Source organism: Cervus elaphus, chromosome 24 (genome assembly GCF_910594005.1).
Source record: "Cervus elaphus chromosome 24, mCerEla1.1, whole genome shotgun sequence".
NCBI lineage: Eukaryota > Metazoa > Chordata > Mammalia > Artiodactyla > Cervidae > Cervus > Cervus elaphus.
In genome coordinates, this window is record NC_057838.1 from 14,489,544 (window position 1) to 14,516,939 (window position 27,396).

Below are 27,396 nucleotides of genomic sequence, written 5' to 3' on the forward strand. Positions count from 1 at the left end.
ATACCCCAGGGATGTAGAAAAATAAGGGATAGGGAGCCACAGCCCCAGATAATCTCATGAAGCCCTACAACCCTGGGCCACCCTTGAGCTCAGGGAGACTAACTGAGTGGCTGAGGATTGCAAAGCCAGACTAAAATCCATGCCCAAGCTTAATGGTCTTCCCAGCACGGTCCTTGGTGAAATGCAAACACTTCTGGGAGAGTGGGCTCCCACAGTTTCTGGTACCACATGCCCATGGTAACTTCTGCTATCGGGTGTCAATTTAGCCACAAAACAGCTCTGCAGAGCCTAAAAACGTTTCTAGGAACTCAATGTCTACATACCTCGTTTGGGATTGTCTTTCTCCTCCTGAAGCACTAAAACTTCTTTTTAAAGTGCCTGAAACAAGAAAATAAAAATAACTTCACATTTTCTTGCTGCAAATAATTTATTTATTCACTCATTTGCCTGTTTAAAAATACCTAACCAATTGTACCTACTATAAAGGCTGTCTTCATTTATCATACTATCAGCTAAAATATAACGTTGCAAATTACTATTTATTAACAGGTTTGTTTAAGGGTCCTTTCTCAAAGAAAAAGTGCTAAGCAAAGAAACTCCATTATTAATTGCTAACAAAGTACATAAAACATCTGTATCATCATCATCCTAAATCCCTTGCCAAGAGAGCTAGAAGTAACCACATGCAAGTGTAAGGGTCCAGCTTTTCCTTCTTCCCACTGACCCTCCCCATCCTCCTTACTGTGGATACACAATATCCCATCACCTCAAAATTCACCTCAGTTAGTAATTAACTGCTTCCAGAATCTGCTACATATGTTTAAATGCACAAATATCTTTGCTACATAATATTCATGTTTTCTCAATCACAAATCAAGACATTTTATTTAGCATGCAGGGCAGGAATTTATATGGAAAACAGAACAGAGTGTTGGAATTTGACATTGCCCCAGAAAATGTGCAACGTCTATAATCCACTTTGATGGACCATTTAATTTTGAAAAGAGACAAAGTATGAAGCAAAATCCTTAGAGTCCTACTCTGATCCTTAGAGATACTATTTTAAACTTTCTTTTACAAAATTTTCATAGTATAGTCATTGAGAAGGGATTATTTACACTTTATTTCAGAGTATTTCTATCTATCCTATTTAATATTCCATCAACTTACTCTTTTAAAAGAGTCAGGAAACTCAAACAGGGGCTCTGTGTCAACCTAGAGGTGGGGGATGGGGCAGGAGAGGGGAGGGAGGTTCAAAACGGAGGCCTTATGTGTATACCTATGGCTGGTTCATGTTGAGGTTTGACAGAACACAGCAAAATTCTATAAAGCAATCATCCTTCAATAAAAAATAAATTAAAATAAGAGTTATTCTTTTCTGTCGATTTTCTATTTTAATTGGCATTTTATTTCAATTTCAGATTTGTTTAGTGAATTGAATCCTGTGTTTCTATAGAGAAGATTCTTTAAATTGTATCTAAATATATCTTTACTTTCCCATGCCCCAGTCTATTTTTTTTTTTACTGTTTCAAATTAAGAGTAAAGATTAACATATTTACTGAATCTGCATGGTGTTTTTCATAATTCTAAATAATTATAATATTTAACTTTAGTGTTTTAAGGAAAATATATCCCTTTATATTAATGTAAGTAAAATTATACAAAACTTAGTATACAGCAAGACTAATTTCTTCTCCAGGTTTCTAACCTCTGATCAACAGACTCAAAAAGGTCACTTCCACTAGTCCTGTGGTTAGTTAGTATGTTTCCAAATAAGTTATCTCCACTCCCCAGTTAGAATCTGTATTTGCTGGAAGAAATAATTAAACAGTTCGTTTGACAGGAGGCAATGGAAAGCCACAGTGCCAGGTGGACTTTGGGCTCTGTCAGAGTGACAGACACACCTGTCCTAATTAGCACTGCACCTGGGAAACAAACCATTCATTTATGTAGGCGATGAAATCTGCTTGACTCCCAAGTACAATTTCCTGACCTCTACCTGCCAGCATCCACAAGTTGGCAGGAAAGCTTACTGAATGTCGATTCCTTCAAAGGGCTTGAGCTGGAGCTGCTAAAGTTATCCGAAATGTCCAATTCATCATCAAGCTCTGAATATATATCTGCACATTAATAAAAATAAAAAGCAAATGAACCTTGAAACACAAAGGAATCAAGAGTGTATTCATGTTGTAATCTTTTCACTAGAAATACCTTTCTCAATATTTTCCAAATTGAAGTTATCATCTGATAAGAGTCCATCACAGGCCCGGTCTTCGTCCTTACCACATGGTGCCTGGAAGCCTTCAGGAGGGAGGTCTGTGATTTCTGAAAGTTCACTTTTCAGGCTTCCTGCTCCACTGCTACTGCTACTCAAGCTTGCCTTCTCAAAGGTTTCCTGAAAGAGGAAGTCAGTTTGTAATACCCACTTCTTTCCCTCCTTCTGCAGGACTTAAAGTTCATTAGAACATATATTAAAATGACTAGAATATCATTATAAATGTTTGTGCTGAAGTGGCATCAGTAGTTCTACCTATATAAATGTTATAGAATTCATTCAGTCCATAACTACAAAACAAAGTGGGTTTGCTACCATTGGAAAACAAAGAATAGAAGCAGCAAAATACTCAGGAGCAAAGGCCTGTGTAATCTGGTGAAAGAAAATGTAGCACTAAGTAGTAAATTATGTAGAATAATTACGGAAATAAGAGGCCAAGATGGAGGATTAGAAAGACCTTGAGCTAACATGCTCCCATGGGCACACCAAAATGGCAAGTACTTACAGAGCAACTACTGATGAGAAAAATTGAAATTTAATAGAAAATACATTCTACAGCTAAAGATATAAAGAAGAAACCACAATGAGACAGGATAGGTGGAGGCACAGTAAGTCAAGACCATACCCCTGTGTGGGTGACCCACAAGCAGAAAAATAATTATAATTGTAGAGACTTTCACCAAAGAGCAACGGATTTGTGCTCTAAACCAGGCTCCCCAGCCCAGGCATCATACACCAGGAAAATGAGCCCCCAGAACATTTGCTTTTCAAGGCCAGCTGCACTCACTTTCAGGAGAATCAGAAGGCTTTAGGACACAGAGATTCCACTATCATAGGACAAACACAAAATTTCACACATTTCAGGACTCAGGGCAGAAACAATAACTTGAAAGTTACCTGGGTCAGGCCTATCTGTTGATCTTGGAAAGTCTTCTAGAGGAGGAGGAGGCTCAAGTAGAACTCCCCTGGAGACATAGACACCAGCGGCAGCCATTTTGGGGAACTCAATCTACTGCTGCAAGTACCATTGTGGAATCCTCTCTCCAGCTTACCATCCACCAGAAACCAGTCCCACCCCAGTGCCCATCAGCTTGTAGGCACCAGTACCGGGCAGCCTCAGGTCAATCAGATAAGCAAGAGAGGACACAGCTCTACTCACTAGAAGTTTGGCTGCCATAAGACCCCCTGAGCCCACAGCTGCCACTGGATAAGGCCCTGGCCACCAGCGAGCCCAGGAACCAGCCCCATACACCAGTGTGCAAGCACTGGACCAGGGGCCCTCAGGGCCTCCAGTCAGTGACCCTATGATTTGGTCCCACCAATAGTGGGTACACACCACCATCACAACCACTGTAACCCTACAGCCTGCCTTGTCAGGGCTCAGCCAATTGATCAGCAGGCCTACATCAGCCCTAAGACCTTCTGGGCCTGCACCCCATCCATCAGTAGACCAAAACCAATTCTGAGAAATTTGAGCACTTCAGTCAGCTACCCTGGAATCCAGCCCCACTCACAGTAGGCCAGCAACAACTTTGGGAAACTTCAGAACCCACAGGCAGGTGCACCAGAAATCAGGCTTAACCAATAGCAGACCAACACTAGATATGTGGATGCTGGCCCCACAACCCCCCAGCCCAGAACACAGCTCCACCATCAGCGGGCCATCACTAGCCAAGGCACCTCTAGGGCTCAACAGTCAGTTACACAATGATCTGGCTCCAACAACCATGGCTGACAACCTCTGCATATGTCAACCAACTAGACCACGAACCAGCCATACCTACAAGATCACTCACATAGTCTGCACAAAGAAGGACTCATACAGCTCACATAGGGGAAAACTCTAGAGCACATAGCTCTGTTGATAGAGGGGAGCATGATGCTGGAACACATAGGATGTTTCCCACAAAAGGCCATTTCTCCAAAGTCAGGAAACATAACAAACCTACTAAATACATAGAAACAAAAACAGAAAATTAAACAAAATGAGGTAACAGAGGAACATGCTCCCAGTGAAGAAATAAGATAAAACCCCAAAAGAAGAATTAAATGAAGTTGAGAGAAGTAACATACCCAATAGAGTTCAGGTAATGTTTGATGGTGAAGATTGTCAAAGAAGTCCAGAAAACATTGGACAAACAGAGAAGTCAGAATTTTTAGCAGAGCTGGAAAATATAAAGAAGAACAAAACAGAGATGACGAATACAATAATGGACAAAAAAAAACCAAAACACCAAAAGGAATCAATGGTAGATTGGATGGTACAGAGGAACAGATCAGTGAGCTGGAAGAGAGTAGTGGAAATAGTGAAGCAGGAGAGAAAAAAGAAAGAGTGAGGATAGTTTCAGAGGCATTTGAGATAACATCAAACACATTAATATTCACATTATAGAGTACAGGGGTCCCGGAAGAAGAGAGAGAAAGAGGCAGAGAACATATTTGAAAAAATCCCCGAGCCTGGGAAAGGAAATAGGTATTCAGGTTCAGAAAGTACAGAGAGTCCCAGAGAGGACTGACCCAAAGAGGACCACAACAAGACACACTGTAATTAAAATGGCAAAAATTAAAGATAAAGAAAGAATATTAAAAGCAAGAAAAAGAAAAAACAAGAAGTTACATACAAGGGAACTCTCATAAGGCCATCAGCTGGCCTTTTAGCAGAAACTGCAGGCCAGAAGGGAGTGGCATTATATACTTAAAGTGATGAAAGGGAAAACTTAGAACCAAGAATATTCTACCTGGCAAAATTCTCATTCAGATTTTCTGGACATAAAGAGTTTTAGAGGCAAGCAAAAGCTCAGAGTTCAGCACCACCAAAGCAGCTTTACAAGGAATGTTAAAGGAACCTCTCCAAGTAAAAGAAAAAAGGCCAAAATTTAAAAAGGAAAAGAGTCACTGGTAAAGACAAATAAACAGTAAAGGTAGTAAACTAACCATGTACAAAGATAGTAGGATGATTAAGAACTAAAGTAGGATGATTAAGAACTAAAGAGCCTCTTGATGAAAGTGAAAGAGGAGAGTTAAAAAGTTGGCTTAAAGCTCAACATTCAGAAAACTAAGATCATGGCATCTGGTCCCATCACTCCATGGGATATAGATGGTGAATCAGTGGAAACAATGACAAACTTTATTTTCTTGGGCTCCAAAATCACTGCAGATGGTGACTGCAGGCATGAAATTAAAAGATGCTTACTCTTTGGAAGAAAAGTTATGACCAATCTAGATAGCATATTAAAAAGCAGAGACATTACTTTGCCAACAAAGGTCTGTCTATTCAACGCTATGGTTTTTCCAGTAGGCATGTATGGATGTGAGAGTTGGACTATAAAGAAAGATGAGCATAGAAGAATTGATGCTTTTGAACTGTGGTGTTGGAGAAGACTCTTGAGAGTCCCTTGGACTGTAAGGAGATCCAACCAGTCCATCCTAAAGGAAATCAGTCCTGAATAGTCATTGGAAGGACTGATGTTGAAGCTGAAACTCCAATACTTTGGCCACCTGATACAAAGAACTGGCTCATTTGAAAAGACCCTGATGCTGGGAAAGATTGAAGGCAAGAGAAGGGGACGACAGAGGATGAGATAGTTGGATGGCATCACGGACTCAATGGACATGAGTTTGAGTAAACTCCAGGAGTTGGTGATGAACAGGGAGACCTGGCGTGTTGCAGTCCATGGGGTCACAAAGAGTTGGACACATCTGAGCGACTGAACTGAACAGATCCATCAATAATTACTTTAAATGTACACAGACTAAATGCTCAAATCAGAAGATACAGAGTGACTGAATGGATAAAAAGGCAAAATCTACACATACACTGCTTACAAGACACTCACTATGCTGTCTAAAATACACTAACTGTGCTGCCTATGGGACACTCACTTCAAATCTAAAGATACACAAAGACAAAGTGAGGGGATGGAAAAGTCATTCCATGAAAAAAATGAAAGTGAAAAGAAAGTTGGAATAGCAATACTTTTATTAGACAAAATAGAATTTAAAACAAAGACTGTAAAGAGACAAAGATGGATTTTGAGGTCAATAAGAATATATAACTACTGGAAATATGTATGTAGCCAACATAAACACCTAAATAGACAAAGCAAATATTAACAACATAACTAGAGAAACTGGTAGTAAAACAATAGCAGGTGATTTTAACACTGTACTTACATCAATGGAGAGATCATCCAGACAGAAAGCCAATAAGAAAACATTGGCCTTAAATGACACAATAGACCATACAGACTTAATAGATATACACAAAACACTATACCCAAAAGCAGAAAATTACACTTTCCTTTCAAGTGTACAAAGAACATTCTCCTGGATGGATCACATATTAGGGCACAAAATATGTCTGAGTGAATTTTAAAAATATGAAATCATAGCAAGGCTATCTTCTGACAATAAAACTATGAGATTAGAATCAACTACAAGGAAAAAAAACTGTAAGAACACAAATCAGTTCAGTTCAGTTCAGTTCAGTCGCTTAGTCGTGTCCGACTCTTTGTGACCCCATGAATCACAGCACGCCACACCTCCCTGTCCATCACAAACTCCCAGAGTTTACTCAAACTCATGTCCATCGAGTCGGTGATGCCATCCAGCCATCTCATCTTCTGGCATCCCCTTCTCCTCCTGTCCACAATCCCTCCCAGCATCAGGGTCTTTTCCAATGAGTCAGTTCTTCGCATCAGGTGGCCAAAGTATTGAAGTTTCAGCTTCAGCATCAGTCCTTCCAATGAACACCCAGGACTGATCTCCTTTAGGATGGACTGGCTGGATCTCCTTGCAGTCCAAGAACACAAATAAATAAAGGCTAAACAGTATGTTACTAAACAACCAATGGATTACTGAAAAAATCAAGTAGGAAATAAAAAAATATTTGTAGACAAATGAAAATGAAACACAATTCAAAATCTATGGGATACAAGAAAAGTCTCTGAAGGTTGAAGTTTATAGTAATACAAGCCTACCAGATGGTGACCAGCCATGAAATTAAAAGACACCTGCTTCTTGGAAGGAAAGCTATGATCAACCTAGACAGCATATTAAAAAGCAGAGACATTACTTTGCTGACAAAGGTCCATCTAGTCAAAGCTATAGTTTTTCCAGTAGTCATGTATGGATGTGAGAGTTGGACTATAAAGAAAACTGAACACCAAAGAATTGATGCTTTTGAACTGTGGTGTTGGAGAAGACTCTTGAGAGTCCCTTGGACTGCAAGGAGATCCAACCAGTACATCCTAAAGAAAATCAGTCCTGAATATTCAAATCAGAAGGACTGATGCTGAAGCTGAAACTCCAATACTGATGCGAATAACTGACTCATTGGAAAAGACCCTGATGCTTGGAAAGATTGAGGGCAGGAGGAGAAGGGGATGACAGAGGATGAGATAGTTGGATGGCATCACTGACTCTATGGACATGAGTTTGAGTAAGCCCCTGGAGTTTGTGATGGACAGGGAAGCCTAGAGTGCTGCAGTCCATGGGGTCGCAAAGAGTCAGACATGACTGAGCAACTAAACTGAAGCCTAACTTAGGAAACAAAAATAAAATCTCAAAAGAAAAAGAAAAAACCAACAAACTTAACCCTACACCTAGACAAATTTGAAAAAGAAAAATGAAGAAAAAAGTTAGTAGAAGGAAAGAAAACATAAAGATCAAAGCAGAAATAAATGAAATAGAGACCAAAAAAGACAAAACAATTTAAAAAGTCAGTGAAACTAACAACTATTTTTTGAAAAGATAAAACTGATAAACATTGAACAAGATTCACCATGAAAAAACAGACAGGGTGCTAAAATCAGTAAAGTCAGAAATGAAAAAGGAAAGGTTACAAACACCACAGAAATGCAATCATAAGAGATTTCTATAAACAACTATAAGCCAATATAATAGACAATGAAGAAAAAATGGCCAAATTCCAAGGAATGCAGAAACTCCGAAGACTGAATCAGGAAAAATCAGAAATATTAATAGATCAATTACCAGTAATGAACTTAAAATAGTAATAAAAAACCCAACAAGTAAAATGTCCAGGTCCAGATGCTTCACAGGTGAATGCCACAAAACCTTTTTTAAAAAGTTAACACCTATCTTTCACAAACTATTCCAAAAAATTACAGAGGAATAAATGCTTCTAAATATTCTATAAGGCAAGTATCACACTCATATCAAAGCCAGACAAAGATATAATTAAAAAGACTACTTACCGAGGGGGAGGAGCCAAGATGGCGGAGGAGTAGGACGGGGAGACCACTTTCTCTCCTACAAATTCATCAAAAGAATAACTGAACGCAGAGCAAACTTCGCAAAACAACTTCGGATCACTAGCTGAGGTCATCAGGCGCCCAGAAAAGCAGCCCATTGTCTTCGAAAGGAGGGCTGCATAGTTGGAGAAGTCCTGAGACTACAGGAAGAATAAAACTGAAATCCAGAGGCAGGAGACTTAAGCCCAAAACCTGAGAACACCAGAAAACTCCTGACTACATGGAACTTTAACTAATAAGTGACCGTTCAAAAGCCTCCATACCTACACTGAAACCAACCACCACCCAAGAGCCAATAAGTTTTAGAGCAAGACATACCAAGCAAATTCTCCAGCAACACAGGAACATAGCCCTGAACATCAACATACAGGCTGCCCAAGGACACACCTAACACATAGACCCATCTCAAAACTCATTACTGGGCACTCCATTGCTCTCCAAAGAGAAGAAATCAAGTTCCACGCACCAGAACACTGACGCAAGCTCCCCTAACCAGGAAATCTTGACAAGCCAATCGTCTAACCCCACCCACTGGGAAAAACCTCCACAATAAAAAGGAACCACAGACCTCCAGAATACAGAAAGCCCACTCCAAATACAGCAATCTAAACAAGATGAAAAGGCAAAGAAATACCCAACAGGTAAAGGAACATGAAAAATGCCCACCAAGTCAAACAAAAGAGGAGGAGATAGGGAATCTACCTGAAAAAGAATTTAGAATAATGATAATAAAAATGATCCAAAATCTTGAAAACAAAATGGAGTTACAGATAAATAGCCTGGAAATAAAGATTGAAAAGATTCAAGAACTGTTTAATAAAGACCTAGAAGAAATAAAAAAGAGTCAATTAAAAATGAATAATGCAATGAATGAGATCAAAAACACTTTGGAGGGAACCAAGAGTAGAATAACGGAGGCAGAAGATAGGATAAGTGAGGTAGAAGATAAAATGGTGGAAATAAATGAAGCAGAGAGGAAAAAAGAAAAAAGGATCAAAAGAAATGAGGAAAATCTCAGGAACCTCTGGGACACTGTGAAACGCCCCAATATTCGAATCATAGGAGTTCCAGAAGAAGAAGACAAAAAGAAAGGCCATGAGAAAATACTCGAGGAGATAATAGCTGAAAACTTCCCTAAAATGGGGAAGGAAATAGCCACCCAAATCCAAGAAACCCAGAGAGTCCCAAACAGGATAAACCCGAGGCGAAACACCCCAAGACACATATTAATCAAATTAACAAAGATCAAACACAAAGAACAAATATTAAAAGCAGCAAGGGAGAAACAACAAATAACACACAAAGGGATCCCCATAAGGATAACAGCTGATCTATCAATAGAAACCCTCCAGGCCAGAAGGGAATGGCAGGACGTACTGAAAGTAATGAAAGAGAATAAACAACAACCTAGATTACTGTATCCAGCAAGGATCTCATTCAGATATGAAGGAGAATTCAAAAGCTTTACAGATAAGCAAAAGCTGAGAGAATTCAGCACCACCAAACCAGCTCTTCAACAAATGCTAAAGGATCTTCTCTAGACAGGAAATGCAGAAAGGTTGTATAAACGTGAACCCAAAACAACAAAGTAAACGGCAACGGGACCACACCTATCAATAATTACCCTAAATGTAAATGGGTTGAATGCCCCAACCAAAAGACAAAGATTGGCTGAATGGATACAAAGACAAGACCCCTATATATGCTGTCCACAAGAGACCCACCTCAAAACAAGAGACACATACAGACTAAAAGTGAAGGGCTGGAAAAAAATATTTCACACAAATGGAGACCAAAAGAAAGCAGGAGTCGCAATACTCATATCAGAGAAAATAGACTTTCAAATAAAGGATGTGAAAAGAGACAAAGAAGGACACTACATAATGATCAAAGGATCAATCCAAGAAGAAGATATAACAATTATAAATATATATGCACCCAACATAGGAGCACCGCAATATGTACGGCAAACGCTAACGAGTATGAAAGAGGAAATTAATAGTAACACAATAATAGTGGGAGACTTTAATACCGCACTCACAACTATGGATAGATCAACTAAACAGAAAATTAACAAGGAAACACAAACCTTGAATGACACAATGGACCAGCTAGACCTAATTGATATCTATAGGACATATCACCCCAAAACAATCAACTTCACCTTTTTCTCAAGTGCACATGGAACCTTCTCCAGAATAGATCACATCCTGGGCCATAAATCTGGTCTTGGAAAATTCAAAAAAATTGAAATCATTCCAGTCATCTTTTCTGACCACAGTGCAGTAAGATTAGATCTCAATTACAGGAAAAAAATTGTTAAAACTTCAAACATATGGAGGCTAAATAACATGCTTCTGAATAACCAACAAATCATAGAAGAAATCAAAAAAGAAATCAAAATATGTATAGAAATGAATGAAAATGAAAACACAACAACCCTAAACCTATGGGACACTGTAAAAGCAGTGCTAAGGGGAAGGTTCATAGCATTACAGGCTTACATCAAGAAACAAGAAAAAAGCCAAATAAATAACCTAACTCTACACGTAAAGCAATTAGAGAAGGAAGAAAAGAAGAACCCCAGAGTTAGCAGAAGGAAAGAAATCTTAAAAATTAGGGCAGAAATAAATGCAAAAGAAACTAAAGAGACCATAGCAAAAATCAACAAAGCTAAAAGCTGGTTTTTTGAAAAAATAAACAAAATTGACAAACCATTAGCAAGACTCATTATGAAACAAAGAGAGAAAAACCAAATTAACAAAATTAGAAATGAAAATGGAGAGATCACAACAGACAACACTGAAATACAAAGGATCATAAGAGACTACTACCAGCAGCTCTATGCCAATAAAATGGACAACTTGGATGAAATGGACAAATTCTTACAAAAGTATAACTTTCCAAAACTGAACCAGGAAGAAATAGAAGATCTTAACAGACCCATCACAAGCAAGGAAATCGAAACTGTCATCAAAAATCTTCCAGCAAACAAAAGCTCAGGACCAGATGGCTTCACAGCTGAATTCTACCAAAAATTTAGAGAAAAGCTAACACCTATCTTACTCAAACTCTTCCAGAAAATTGCAGAAGAAGGTAAGCTTCCAAACTCATTCTATGAGGCCACCATCACCCTAATTCCAAAACCAGACAAAGATGCCACAAAAAGAGAAAACTACAGGCCAATATCACTGATGAACATAGATGCAAAAATCCTTAACAAAATTCTAGCAAACAGAATCCAACAACATATTAAAAAAATCATACACCATGACCAAGTGGGCTTTATCCCAGGAATGCAAGGATTCTTCAATATCCGCAAATCAATCAATGTAATACACCACATTAACAAATTGAAAGATAAAAACCATATGATTATCTCAATAGATGCAGAGAAAGCCTTTGACAAAATTCAACACTCATTTATGATTAAAACTCTCCAAAAAGCAGGAATAGAAGGAACATACCTCAACATAATAAAAGCTATATATGACAAACCCACAGCAAGCATCACCCTCAATGGTGAAAAATTGAAAGCATTTCCCCTGAAATCAGGAACAAGACAAGGGTGCCCACTCTCACCACTACTGTTCAACATAGTGTTGAAGTTTTGGCCACAGCAATCAGAGCAGAAAAAGAAGTAAAAGGAATCCAGATAGGAAAAGAAGAAGTGAAACTCTCACTGTTTGCAGATGACATGATCCTCTATATAGAAGACCCTAAAGACTCTACCAGAAAATTACTAGAACTAATCAGTGAATATAGTAAAGTTGCAGGATATAAAATTAACACACAGAAATCCCTTGCATTCCTATATACTAACAATGAAAAAACAGAAAGAGAAATTAAGGAAACAATACCATTCACCATTGCAACAAAAAGAATAAAATACTTAGGAGTATATCTACCTAAAGAAACAAAAGACCTATACATAGAAAACTATAAAACACTGATGAAAGAAATCAAAGAGGACACAAACAGATGGAGAAACATACCGTGTTCATGGATTGGAAGAATCAATATTGTCAAAATGGCTATTCTACCCAAAGCAATCTATAGATTCAATGCAATCCCTATCAAGCTACCAACGATATTTTTCACAGAACTAGACCAAAGAATTTCACAATTTGTATGGAAATACAAAAAACCTCGAATAGCCAAAGTAATCTTGAAAAAGAAGAATGGAACTGGAGGAATCAACCTGCCTGACTTCAGACTCTACTACAAAGCCACAGTCATCAAGACAGTGTGGTACTGGCACAAAGACAGAAATATAGACCAATGGAACAGAATAGAAAGCCCAGAGATAAATCCACGAACCTATAGACACCTTATCTTTGACAAAGGAGGCAAGGATATACAATGGAAAAAAGACAACCTCTTTAACAAGTGGTGCTGGGAAAACTGGTCAACCACTTGCAAAAGAATGAAACTAGAACACTTTCTAACACCATACACAAAAATAAACTCAAAATGGATTAAAGATCTAAATGTAAGACCAGAAACTATAAAACTCCTGGAGGAGAACATAGGCAAAACACTCTCCGACATAAACCACAGCAAGATCCTCTATGACCCACCTCCCAGAATATTGGAAATAAAAGCAAAACTAAACAAATGGGATCTAATGAAACTTAAAAGCTTTTGCACTACAAAAGAAACTATAAGTATGGTGAAAAGACAGCCGTCAGATTGGGAGAAAATAATAGCAAATGAAGCAACAGACAAAGGATTAATCTCAAAAATATACAAGCAACTCCTGAAGCTCAATTCCAGAAAAATAAATGACCCAATCAAAAAATGGGCCAGAGAACTAAACAGACATTTCTCCAAAGAAGACATACAGATGGCTAACAAACACATGAAAAGGTGCTCAACATCACTCATTATTAGAGAAATGCAAATCAAAACCACAATGAGGTACCATTACACGCCAGTCAGGATGGCTGCTATCCAAAAGTCTACAAGCAATAAATGCTGGAGAGGGTGTGGAGAAAAGGGAACCCTCTTACACTGTTGGTGGGAATGCAAACTAGTACAGCCGCTATGGAAAACAGTGTGGAGATTTCTTAAAAAACTGGAAATAGAACTGCCATATGACCCAGCAATACCACTTCTGGGCATACACACTGAGGAAACCAGATCTGAAAGAGACACGTGCACCCCAATGTTCATCGCAGCACTGTTTATAATAGCCAGGACATGGAAGCAACCTAGATGCCCATCAGCAGACGAATGGATAAGGAAGCTGTGGTACATATACACCATGGAATATTACTCAGCCATTAAAAGAATTCATTTGAACCAGTCCTAATGAGATGGATGAAGCTGGAGCCCATTATACAGAGTGAAGTAAGCCAGAAAGATAAAGAACATTACAGCATACTAACACATATATATGGAATTTAGAAAGGTGATAACGATAACCCTATATGCAAAACAGAAAAAGAGACACAGATGTACAGAACAGACTTTTGAACTTTGTGGGAGAATGTGAGGGTGGGATATTTCAAAAGAACAGCGTGTATACTATCTATGGTGAAACAGATCACCAGCCCAGGTGGGATGCATGAGACAAGTGCTCGGGCCTGGTGCACTGGGAAGACCCAGAGGAATCGGGTGGAGAGGGAGGTGGGAGGGGGGATCGGGATTGGGAATACATGTAAATCCATGGCTGGTTCATATCAATGTATGACAAAACCCACTGGAAAAAAAAATAATAATAATAAATAAATTAATTAATTAATTAATTAAAAAACGGAAGAAAGAAAAAAAAAAAAGACTACTTACCAATGTCACTGATAAACATAAATGCTAAAATCCTCAACCAAATATTAGCAAATCATATTCAACAATGCATTAAAAGTATCATATATCTTCATCAAGCGGGATTCATATCCAGGATGCAGAAATGGTTCAATATCCACAAATTAATCACTGTGAAACACCACATTATCAAAGTGAAGAATTCACCAAGAAGAAAAGACAGTGCACCACTCCCCTCAAAAAAAAAAAAAAAAAAAAGAAATGAAAGTAAAGAAATAACAAGCAATTCCACAGAAATACAAGACAAAAAATTAGAAAGAAACAATGTTATGAACAATTATATGCCAACAAATTGGACAATCCAGAAGAAATGGATAAGTTTCTAGGAACATACAGCCTGTCAAAACTGAATCAGGAAGAAATGGATTGAACAGACCAATCACTGTAAGTGAAATAGAATCTGTAATAAGAAACTCCCTGCAAACAAAAGTCCTGGACCAGATCACTTCACCAGGGAATTCTATAAATATACAAAAAAGAATATATACCAATTCTCAAACTTTTCCAAAAGACTGAAAAAAAGGGGACTTCTCTGGTGGTCCAGAGGTTGAGAGTCCACCTGCCAATGCAGGGGACCTGGGTCTGATTCTTGGTGTGGGAACTAGGATCCCACATACTGCAGGGCAACTGAGCCCATGTGCCACAGCTACTAAAGCCCTTGCACCTAGAGCCCATGCTCTGCAACAAGAGAAGCTGCCACAATGAGATACCCACGCACTGCAACTAGAAAGTAAACCCTGCTTGCTACACCTACAGAAGACCCCTGTGCAGCAACAAAGAGCCTATGCACTGCAACAAAGACTCAGTGCTGCCAAAAGGAAATAAATTAATTAAAAATTTTTTAAAGTTTGAAAAGAAGGGAACACTCACAAGGTTACTCTATGAAGTCACCTTAACACTGATACTAAAAACAGACACTGCCAAAAAAAGAAAATTACAGGCCAATATCTTTGATTAATATAAATGCAAAAATCCTCAACAAAATATTAGCAAAGCAAATATAACACATAGAAATCCCTTTTCATACACCATGATCAAGCTGGATTCATCTCAGGGTCTCAAAGATGGTTCCACATATGCAAATCAATCAATGTGATACACCATATCAACCAAAGAAAATTGAAAAAAATATGATCATTTCAATGTGCATGCATGTTAAGTTGTTTAGTCACATCCAACTCTTTGCGATGCTATGGACTATAGCATGCCAGGCTCCTTTGTCCACAGGATTTCCCAGGCAAGAATACTGGAGTGGGTTGCCATGTCCTCCTCTAGGGGATTTTCCTGACCCAGTGATCAAAACCACATCTTTTGTGTCTCCTGCATTGGCAGCGGGTTCTTTACCACTAAGCCCCATAGATGCAGTAAAAACCTTTGATAAACATCATTCATTATCAGAGAAATGCAAATCAAAATCACAATGAGGTACCATCTAATGCCGGTCAGAATGGCTGCTATTCAAAAGTCTACAAGCAATAAATGCTGGAGAGGGTGTAGAGAAAAGGGAACCCTCTTACACTGTTGGTGGGAATGCAAACTAGTACATCCACTATGGAGAACAGTGTGGAGATTCCTTAAAAAACTGGAAATAGAACTGCCATATGACCCAGGAATTCCACTGCTGGGCATACACACCAAGGAAACCAGAATTGAAAGAGACACGTGCACCCCAATGTTCATCACAGCACTGTTCACAATAGCCAGGACATGGAAGCAACCTAGATGTCCATCAGCAGATGAATGGATAAGGAAGCTGTGGTACATATACACAATGGAATATTACTCAGCCATTAAAAAGAATGCATTTGAATCAGTTCTAATGAGGTGGATGAAACTGGAGCCTATTATACAGAGTGAAGTAAGTCAGAAAGAAAAACACCAATACAGCATATTAACATATATATATGGAATTTAGAAAGATGGTAACAATAACCCTATATGCAAGACAGCAAAAGAGACACAGATGTATAGAACAGTCTTTTGGACTCTGTGGGAGAAGGCAAAGGTGGGATGACTTGAGAGAGTAGCACTGAAACATGTATATTACCATATGTGAAACAGATCGCCAGTCCAGGTTTGATGCATGAGACAGGGTGCTCAGAACTGGTGCACTGGGATGACCCTGAGGGATGGGGTGGGGAGGGGGGTGGGAGGGGGGTTCAGGATGGGGACACATGTACACCTATGGCTGATCCATGTCAATGTATGGCAAAAACCACTACAATATTGTAAAGTAGCCTCCAATTAAAATAAATTAATTTTTTAAAACAAACAAACAAAAAGACCTTTGATAAAATTCAACATCCATTCATAAAAAAATAGTCTGACCAAAGTGGATATAGAGTTAAAATTAGTTCCATTCAGTCACTAAGTCGTATCCAACTCTTTGTGACCCCATGGACTGCAGCACGCCAGGCTTCCCTGTCCATCACCAACTCCCATAGCTTTCTCAAACTCATGTCCCAACTGGATAGAGGTAACATAATTCAGCATAATAAAAGCTATATATTACAAACTTATAGTCAACAAAATATTCAATGGTGAAAAGTTGAAAGCCTTTCCACTAAATTCAGGGAACAAGGATGACCACTCTCATGACTTCTATTCAACATATGAAATGCCACAGCAGTCAGACAAGACAAAGAAATTAAAGTCATCCAAATAGGAAGGAAAGAAGTAAAACTGTCATTATATGCAGATAATATGATGCTATCTATAGAAAACCCTAAAAATTCCACACAAAATTTCCTGGAACTGATAAATGAATTCAGCAAGTTATTGAGGTACAAGATTAACATACAGAAATTGGTTGCATTTCTTTTCACTAACAATAAAATATCAGAAGACAGTCTTTTTTTTTATCTCTTTTTAAATTGTGCCAAAGGGGGGGAAAAAAAAAAACCACTTAGGGATAAACCTGACCAACCAGGTGAAAGACTTATACATTGAAAACTATTAAACATTGATAAAGGAAATTGAAGATGATTCAAAGAAATGGAAAGATATTGCATGATCTTGGATTATAAGAATTAATATTGTTAAGATGGCCATACTACCCAAAACAATCTACAAATTTAATGCAATCTCTATTAAATTACCCATGACATTTTTCACAGAACTAAAACAAATAATCTTAAAAATTATATAGAGGGAGTTAAGATGGTGGAGGAATAGGACAGGGAGACCACTTTCTCCCCCACAAATTCATCAAAAGAACATTCGAACGCTGAGGAAACTCCACAAAACAAATTCTGAACGCTGGCAGAGGACATCAGGCACCCAGAAAAGCAGCCCATTGTCTTTGAAAGGAGGTAGGACAAAATACAAAAGATAAAAAGAGAGACAAAAGAGTGAGGGAAGGAGATCTGTTCCAGGAAGGGAGTCTTAATAGAGGAAGCTTCCAAACACCAGGAAACCCTCTCACCGGCAGGTCTGGGGGAAGTTTTTGAATCTCGGAGGGCAACCTAACCAGGAGGAAAAATAAATAAATAAAACCCACAGATGACATGCCTAAAGGCAACTTCCAGCAGAAAACTACCCCAGATGCTTGCATCCACCACCAGCCAGTGGGGGCTGAACAGAGAGGAGCAGGCAGCATTGCTTAGGGTAAAGACTGGGCCTGAATGCCCTGAGCGCAATCTGAGGGAGCTAACATGAGATAGCAACCTAAACTGTGGGATAGCAAGAGAGAGAGAGAGAGAGAAAAAATTAACCTATGAAAAAAAACAAAGTAAATGGCAATGGGACCATACTTATCAATAATTACCTTAAATGTAAATGGGTTGAATGCCCCAACCAAAAGGCAAAGACTGGCTGAATGGATACAAAAATAAGACCCCTATATATGCTGTCTACAAGAGACCCACCTGAAAACAAGGGACACATACAGACTGAAAGTGAAGGGCTGGAAAAAAATATTTCATGCAAATGGAGACCAAAAGAAAGCAGGAGTCGCAATACTCATATCAGATAAAATAGACTTCAAGTTAAAGGCTGTGAAAAGAGACAAAGAAGGACACTGCATAATGATCAAAGGATCAATCCAAGAAGAAGATATAACAATTATAAATATATATGCACCCAACATAGGAGCACCGCAATATGTAAGGCAAATGCTAACAAGTATGAAAGGGGAAATTAACAATAACACAATAATAGTGGGAGACTTTAATACCCCACTCACACCTATGGATAGATCAACTAAACAGAAAATCAACAAGGAAACACAAACTTTAAATGACACAATGGGCCAGCTACACCTAATTGATATCTATAGGACATTTCACCCAAAAACAATAAATTTCACCTTTTTCTAAAGTGCACATGGAACCTTCTCCAGAATAGATCACATCCTGGGCCATAAATCTAGTCTTCGTAAATTCAAAAAAACTGAAATCATTCCAGTCATCTTTTCTGACCACAATGCAGTAAGATTAGATCTCAATTACAGGAAAAAAAATATTAAAAATTCCAACATATGGAGGCTAAATAACATGCTTCTGAATAACGAACAAATCATAGAAGAAATCAAAAAAGTAATCAAAATATGCATAGAAATGAATGAAAATGAAAACGAAACCACCCAAAACCTACAGAACACTGTAAAAGCAATGCTAAGAGGAAGGTTCATAGCATTACAGGCTTACTTCAAGAAACAAGAAAAAGTCAATAAATAACCTAACTGTACATCTAAAGCAACTAGAGAAGGAAGAAATGAAGAACCCCAGGGTTAGTAGAAGGAAATAAATCTTAAAAATTAGGGCAGAAATAAATGCAAAAGACACAAAAGAGACCATAGCAAAAATCAACAAAACTAAAAGCTGGTTTTTTGAAAAGATAAATAAATTGACAAACCATTAGGGAGAAGAAAAAAATTAACAAAATTAGAAATGAAAATGGAGAGATCACAATAGACAACACTGAAATACAAAGGATCATAAGAGACGACTACCAGCAGCTATATGCCAAAAAATGAACAACTTGGAAGAAATGGACAAATTCTTAGAAAAGCATAACTTTCCAAAACTGAACCAGGAAGTAATAGATCTTAACAGACCCATCACAAGCACCGAAATCAAAACTGTAATCAGAAATCATCCAACAAATAAAAGCCCAGGACCAGATGACTTCACAGCTGAATTCTACCAAAAATTTAGAGAAGAGCTAACACCAATCTTACTCAAACTCTTCCAGAAAATTGCAGATGAAGGTAAACTTCCAAACTCATTCTATGAGGCCACCATCACCCTAATACCAAAACCAGACAAGGATGCCACAAAAAAAGAAAAACCACAGGCCAATATCACTGATGAACATAGATGCAAAAATCCTTAACAAAATTCTAGCAAACAGAATCCAACAACATATTAAAAAGATCATACATCATGACCAAGTGGGCTTTATCCCAGGAATGCAAGGATTCTTTAATATCCAGAAATCAATCAATGTAATACACCACATTAACAAATTGAAAGATAAAAACCATATGATTATTTCAATAGATGCAGAGAAAGCCTTTGACAAAATTCAACACCCATTTATGATTAAAACTCTCCAGAAAGCAGGAATAGAAGGAACATACCTCAACATAATAAAAGCTATATATGACAAACCCACAGCAAGCATCACCCTCAATGGTGAAATGTTCAAAGCATTTCTCTTGAAATCAGGAATAAGACAAGGGTGCCCACTCTCACCACTACTATTCAACATAGTTTTGGAAGTGTTGGCCATAGCAATCACAGTAGAAAAAGAAATAAAAGGAATCAGATTAGGAAAAGAAGAAGTAAAACTCTCACTGTTTGCAGATGACATGATCCTCTACAGAGAAAACCATGAAGACTCTACCAGAAAATTGCTAGAGCTAATCAATGAATATAGTAAAGTTGCAGGGTATAAAATTAACACACAGAAATCCCTTGCATTCCTATACACTAGCAATGAGAAAACAGAAAGAGAAATTAAGGACACAATACCATTCACCATTGCAATGAAAAGAATAAAATACTTAGAATATATCTACCTAAAGAAACAAAAGACCTGTATATAGAAAACTATAAAACACTGATGAAAGAAATCAAAGAGGACACAAATAGATGGAGAAATATAGCATGTTCATGGATTGGAAGAATCAATATTGTCAAAATGGCTATACTACCCAAAGCAATCGATAGATTCAATGCAATCCCTATCAAGCTACCAACGGTATTTTTCACAGAACTAGAACAAATAACATCACAACTTGTATGGAAATACAAAAAACCTCGAATAGCCAAAGTATTGAGAAAGAAGAATGGAACTGGAGGAATCAACCTGCCTGACTTCAAGCTCTACTACAAAGCCACAGTCATCAAGACAGTATGGTACTGGCACAAAGACAGAAATATAGATCAATGGAACAGAATAGAAAGCCCAGAGATAAATCCACGAACCTATGGACACCTTATCTTTGACAAAGGAAGAAGAATATTCAATGGAGAAAAGACAACCTCTTTAACAAGTGGTGCTGGGAAAAGAATGAAACTAGAACCCTTTCTAACACCATACACAAAAATAAACTCAAAATGGATTAAAGATCTAAATGTAAGACCAGAAACTATAAAACTTCTAGAGGAGAACATAGGCAAAACACTCTCTGACATAAATCACAGCAAGATCCTCTATGACCCACCTCCCAGAATATTGGAAATAAAAGCAAAACTAAACAAATGGGATCTAATGAAACTTAAAAGCTTTTGCACAACAAAGGAAACTATAAGTAAGGTGAAAAGACAGCCCTCAGATTGGGAGAAAATAATAGCAAATGAAGAAACAGACAAAGGATTAATCTCAAAAATATACAAGCAACTCCTGAAGCTCAATTCCAGAAAAATAAATGACCCAATCAAAAACTGGGCCAAAGAACTAAACAGACATTTCTCCAAAGAAGACATACAGATGGCTAACAAACACATGAAAAGGTGCTCAACATCACTCATTATTAGAGAAATGCAAATCAAAACCACAATGAGGTACCATTACACACCAGTCAGGATGGCTGCTATCCAAAAGTCTACAAGCAATAAATGCTGGAGAGGGTGTGGAGAAAAGGGAACCCTCTTACACTGTTGGTGGGAATGCAAACTAGTACAGCCACTATGACGAACAGTGTGGAGATTGCTTAAAAAAATGGAAATAGAACTGCCATATGACCCAGCAATCCCACTTCTGGGCATACACACTGAGGAAACCAGAACTGAAAGAGACACATGTACCCCAATGTTCATCACAGCACTGTTTATATTAGCCAGGACATGGAAGCAACCTAGATGCCCATCAGCAGATGAATGGATAAGAACGCTGTGGTACATATACACCACGGAATATTAGTCAGCCATTAAAAAGAATTCATTTAAATCAATTCTAATGAGGCGGATGAAACTAGAGCCCATTATACAGAGTGAAGTAACCAGAAAGAAAAACACCAATACAGCATACTAACAGATATATATATGGAATTTAGAAAGATGGTAATGATAACCTTATATGCAAAACAGAAAAAGAGACACAGATGTACAGAACAGACTTTTGGACTCTGTGGGAGAAGGCGAGGGTGGGATGATCTGAGAGAATAGCATTGAAACATGTGTATTATCAACTGTGAAACAGATCGCCAGTCCAGGTTTGATGCATCAGACAAGTGCTCAGGGCTGGTGCACTAGGATGACCCAGAGGGATGGGATGGGGAGAGAGGTGGGAGGGGGGTTCAGGATGGGGAACACACGTAAATCCATGGCTGATTCATATCAATGTATGGCAAAAAAACACTACAATATTGTAAACTAATTCTCTCCAACTAATATAAATAAATAAATAAAAATTATATGGAACCACAAAAAGACCCATAATTGCCAAAGTAATCCTGAGGTAAAAAGAAGAAAGCTTGAGACATAACCTCCCAACCTACAGAAAATACTACAAAGTTAACAGCAAACAAAACAATATGGTAAAGACATAAAGATCAGTGGAACAAAAGCAAACTCAGAAATAAACCCACATACTTATGGTCAATTAATCTTCAACAAAGGAGGCAAGAAAATAAAACAGAGAAAAGAAAGTTGTGTTGGGAAAGCTGAATAGCTACATAAATAGTAATAAATAGTAAATAAATGAACTTAGAACACACCCTCAAACTGCAAACAGTAATAAACTCAAAATGACTTAAGGACTTAATTATAAGACATGACACCATAAAACCCCTAGAAGATAACACAGCAGAACACTATGACATAAATTGTACCAATATTTTTTGGATATGTCTCTTAAGGCAAAGGAAATAAAAACAAAAATATACAAATGGGACCTAATTAAACATAAGCTTTTACATCAAAAGAAACAAAAGGACAACCTGTAGACTGAGAGAAAATATTTGCAAATGATATAACAGACAAGGAAATAATTTCCAAAATATACAAATAGGTCATATAGATCAATAACCAAAAAACAAACAACCCAATCATAAATGGGCAGACCTAAATTGACATTTCTCCAAAAAGACTTACAGATGGCCAAAAGACACATGAAATGATGATCAATATTGCTTATTATTCGAAAAATGCAAATCAAAACTACAGTGAGGTATCACTTCACACCAGTCAGAATGGTCATCTTCAAAAGTCCATAAATAATAAGTGCTAGAGAGGGTATGGAGAAAAGGGAATCCTCATACACTGTTGGTTGGAATGTAAATTCATGCAGATACTTAAAAAATAGTAAGGAAGTTCCTCAAAACACTTTTATAAAGAGAGTTGCCATATGATCCCACTCCTGGGCATATATACAAAGAAAACTCTAATTTGAAAAGACACACGCACCCCTATGTTCATAGAAGTGCTATTTACAATAGCCAAGACATGGAAGCAACCTACATGTTCATCAACAGATGAAGGGATAAAGAAGACACAGTGTATGCGAAATATTTCCCAGAAATAATAAAGAATGCAAAAATCCTTAACAAAATTCTAGCAAACAGAATCCAACAACATATTAAAAAAATCATACACCATGACCAAGTGGGCTTTATCCCAGGAATGCAAGGATTCTTTAATATCTACAAATCAATCAATGTAATACACCACATTAACAAATTGAAAGATAAAAACCATATGATTATCTCAATAGATGCAGAGAAAGCCTTTGACAAAATTCAACACTCATTTATGATTAAAACTCTCCAGAAAGCAGGAATAGAAGGAACATACCTCAACATAATAAAAGCTATATATGACAAACCCACAGCAAGCATCACCCTCAATGGTGAAAAATTGAAAGCATTTCTCCTGAAATCAGGAACAAGACAAGGCTGCCCACTCTCACCACTACTATTCAACATAGTGTTGGAAGTTTTGGCCACAGCAATCAGAGCAGAAAAAGAAGTAAAAGGAATCCAGATAGGAAAAGAAGAAGTGAAACTCTCGCTGTTTGCAGATGACATGATCTTCTACATAGAAAACCCTAAAGACTCTTCCAGAAAATTACTAGAGCTAATCAATGAATATAGTAAAGTTGCAGGATATAAAATTAACACACAGAAATCTCGTGCATTCCTATACACTAACAATGAGAGAACAGAAAGAGAAATTAAGGAAACAATACCATTCACCATTGCAACAAAAAGAATAAAATACTTAGGAGTATATCTACCTAAAGAAACAAAAGACCTATACATAGAAAACTATAAAACACTGATGAAAGAAATCAAAGAGGACACAAACAGATGGAGAAACATACCGTGTTCATGGATTGGAAGAATCAATATTGTCAAAATGGCTATTCTACCCAAAGCAATCTATAGATTCAATGCAATCCCTATCAAGCTACCAACGGTATTTTTCACAGAACTAGACCAAAGAATTTCACAATTTGTATGGAAATACAAAAAACCTCGAATAGCCAAAGTAATCTTGAAAAGGAAGAATGGAACTGGAGGAATCAACCTGCCTGACTTCAGACTCTACTACAAAGCCACAGTCATCAAGACAGTGTGGTACTGGCACAAAGACAGAAATATAGACCAATGGAACAGAATAGAAAGCCCAGAGATAAATCCACGAACCTATGGACACCTTATCTTTGACAAAGGAGGCAAGGATATACAATGGAAAAAAGACAACCTCTTTAACAAGTGGTGCTGGGAAAACTGGTCAACCACTTGTGAAAGAATGAAACTAGAACACTTTCTAACACCATACACAAAAATAAACTCAAAATGGATTAAAGATCTAAATGTAAGACCAGACACTATAAAACTCCTGGAGGAGAACATAGGCAAAACACTCTCCGACATAAACCACAGCAAGATCCTCTATGACCCACCTCCCAGAATATTGGAAATAAAAGCAAAACTAAACAAATGGGATCTAATGAAACTTAAAAGCTTTTGCACTACAAAGGAAACTATAAGTAAGGTGAAAAGACAGCCGTCAGATTGGGAGAAAATAATAGCAAATGAAGAAACAGACAAAGGATTAATCTCAAAAATATACAAGCAACTCCTGCAGCTCAATTCCAGAAAAATAAATGACCCAATCAAAAAATGGGCCAAGGAACTAAACAGACATTTCTCCAAAGAAGACATACAGATGGCTAACAAACACATGAAAAGATGCTCAACATCACTCATTATTAGAGAAATGCAAATCAAAACCACAATGAGGTACCATTACACGCCAGTCAGGATGGCTGCTATCCAAAAGTCTACAAGCAATAAATGCTGGAGAGGGTGTGGAGAAAAGGGAACCCTCTTACACTGTTGGTGGGAATGCAAACTAGTACAGCCGCTATGGAAAACAGTGTGGAGATCTCTTAAAAAACTGGAAATAGAACTGCCATATGACCCAGCAATCCCACTTCTGGGCATACACACTGAGGAAACCAGATCTGAGAGAGACATGTGCACCCCAATGTTCATCGCAGCACTGTTTATAATAGCCAGGACATGGAAGCAACCTAGACTCCCATCAGCAGATGAATGGATAAGGAAGCTTTGGTACATATACACCATGGAATATTACTCAGCCATTAAAAAGAATTCATTTGAACCAGTCCTAATGAGATGGATGAAGCTGGAGCCCCTTATACAGAGTGAAGTAAGCCAGAAAGATAAAGAACATTACAGCATACTAACACATATATATGGAATTTAGAAAGATGGTAACGATAACCCTATATGCAAAACAGAAAAAGAGACACAGAAATACAAAACAGACTTTTGAACTCTGTGGGAGAATGTGAGGGTGGGATATTTGAAAAGAACAGCATGTATACTATCTATGGTGAAACAGATCACCAGCCCAGGTGGGATGCATGAGACAAGTGCTCAGGCCTGGTGCACTGGGAAGACCCAGATGAATCGGGTGGAGAGGGAGGTGGGAGGGGGGATCGGGATGGGGAATACGTGTAAATCCATGGCTGATTCATGTCAATGTATGACAAAACCCACTGAAATGTTGTGAAGTAATTAGCCTCCAACTAATAAAAAAAAAAAAAGAAATAATAAAGAAATAAAAGACTGCAATTTGCAACAAGAATGAACCCAGAGATTATCATACTAAGTGAAGTAAGTCAGACACAGAAAGACAAATATCACATTATATCACTTACATGTGGAATCTAAAAAATATGACACAGATGAACTCATTTACAAAACAGACTCAAAGACACAGAAAACAAACTTATGGCTACCAAAGGGGAAAGGGATAAACTAGGAGTTTGGGATGAACAGAAACACACTACTGTATATAAAACGGAAAAACAACCAGGACTTAGTTATAGCAGAGGGAACTACATTTAATATCTTAGAATAACATAGTGAAATAGAATCTGATAAAGAGTAACATATATATACAAAAACTGAATCACCTTGCTATATGCCAGAAACTATCACAATATTGCAAAACAACTCTACCTTTAAGGGAAAAAAAGCTGAAGAATAAAAATCATATGATCAATTCAATAGATACAGAACAAGTTTGGGGGGAAATTCAATATCCCTTTATAATAAAAACTCTCCACAAAGTGGGTATAGAGGGAACATACCTCATCATAATAAAGGCCATATATGATAAACCCACAGCTAGCATCCTACTATACAGTGGAAAACTGAAAGCATTTCCTCTGAGATCAGGGATAAGACAAGGGTGCCCAATCTTGTCCCTTTTTCTCAGTATAACATTGAAAGTCCAAGCCACAGCAATCAGATAAGAAAAAGAAGCAAACAGAACCCAAATTGAAAAGGAAGCAGTAAAACTGTCACTTGGAGATGACATAATACTAAACATTGAAATCTTAAGGCGGTACCAGAAAAACTACTATAACTCATCGATGAATTCAGTAGAGTTTCAGGACACAAAGCTAGTATACAGAAAATTGTCACATTTCTACAGATTAAGAATAAACTATCAGAAAGAGAAATGAAGAAAACAACTCCACGTACCATTCGTCAAAAAGAATAAATACCTAGGAATAAATTTAATTAAGAAGGTCAAAGAATTGAATTAGAAAACTCCACGACACTGATGAAACAAGCTGAAAATGAAAACCAAAGTGTTAGTCACTCAGTCATGTCCAACCTTTTGCAACCCCATGGTCATAACCCACCAGGTTCCTCTGTCCATGGAATTCAGCAGGCAAGAATACTGGAGTGGGTTGCCATTCCCTTCTCCAGGGGGTCTTCCCATATGAGGGATCAAACCCAAGTCTCCTGCATTGCTTGTGGATTATTTACCGCCTGAACCATGAGGACAAAAAAGATGACAAGGTATACTCTGTCCATGGATTAGAAGAATTAACATCATAAAAATGATCTTGACAATGTATAGATTAAATGCAATCCCTATCGAAATACCAGTGGTGTTTTTCATAGGTGTAGAAAAAATTCTTAAGTGTGTATGGAAACCCAAAAGGTCTCAAACAGACAAAGCAATCTTGAGAAAAACATTAGAGCTTGAGGTATCTTCAGATTATATTACAAAGCTACAATC

The 27,396-nt window shown here is 37.7% G+C and overlaps 1 protein-coding gene across 2 annotated transcripts in view; it reads right to left on the reverse strand.

Annotated features, from left to right (window-relative positions):
- NEK10 (NIMA related kinase 10) overlaps positions 1-27,396 on the reverse strand; it is a 292,923-nt gene that overhangs the window by 89,562 nt on the left and 175,965 nt on the right. For both annotated transcript variants that reach the window (XM_043886665.1, XM_043886664.1), the window contains 3 exons: positions 2,213-2,396; positions 2,035-2,121; positions 324-378 (listed from right to left, as the gene is read on the reverse strand). In XM_043886665.1, coding sequence (XP_043742600.1) covers positions 324-378; positions 2,035-2,121; positions 2,213-2,396 — 326 coding nt within the window. The remainder of the gene's footprint in view (positions 1-323; positions 379-2,034; positions 2,122-2,212; positions 2,397-27,396) is intronic.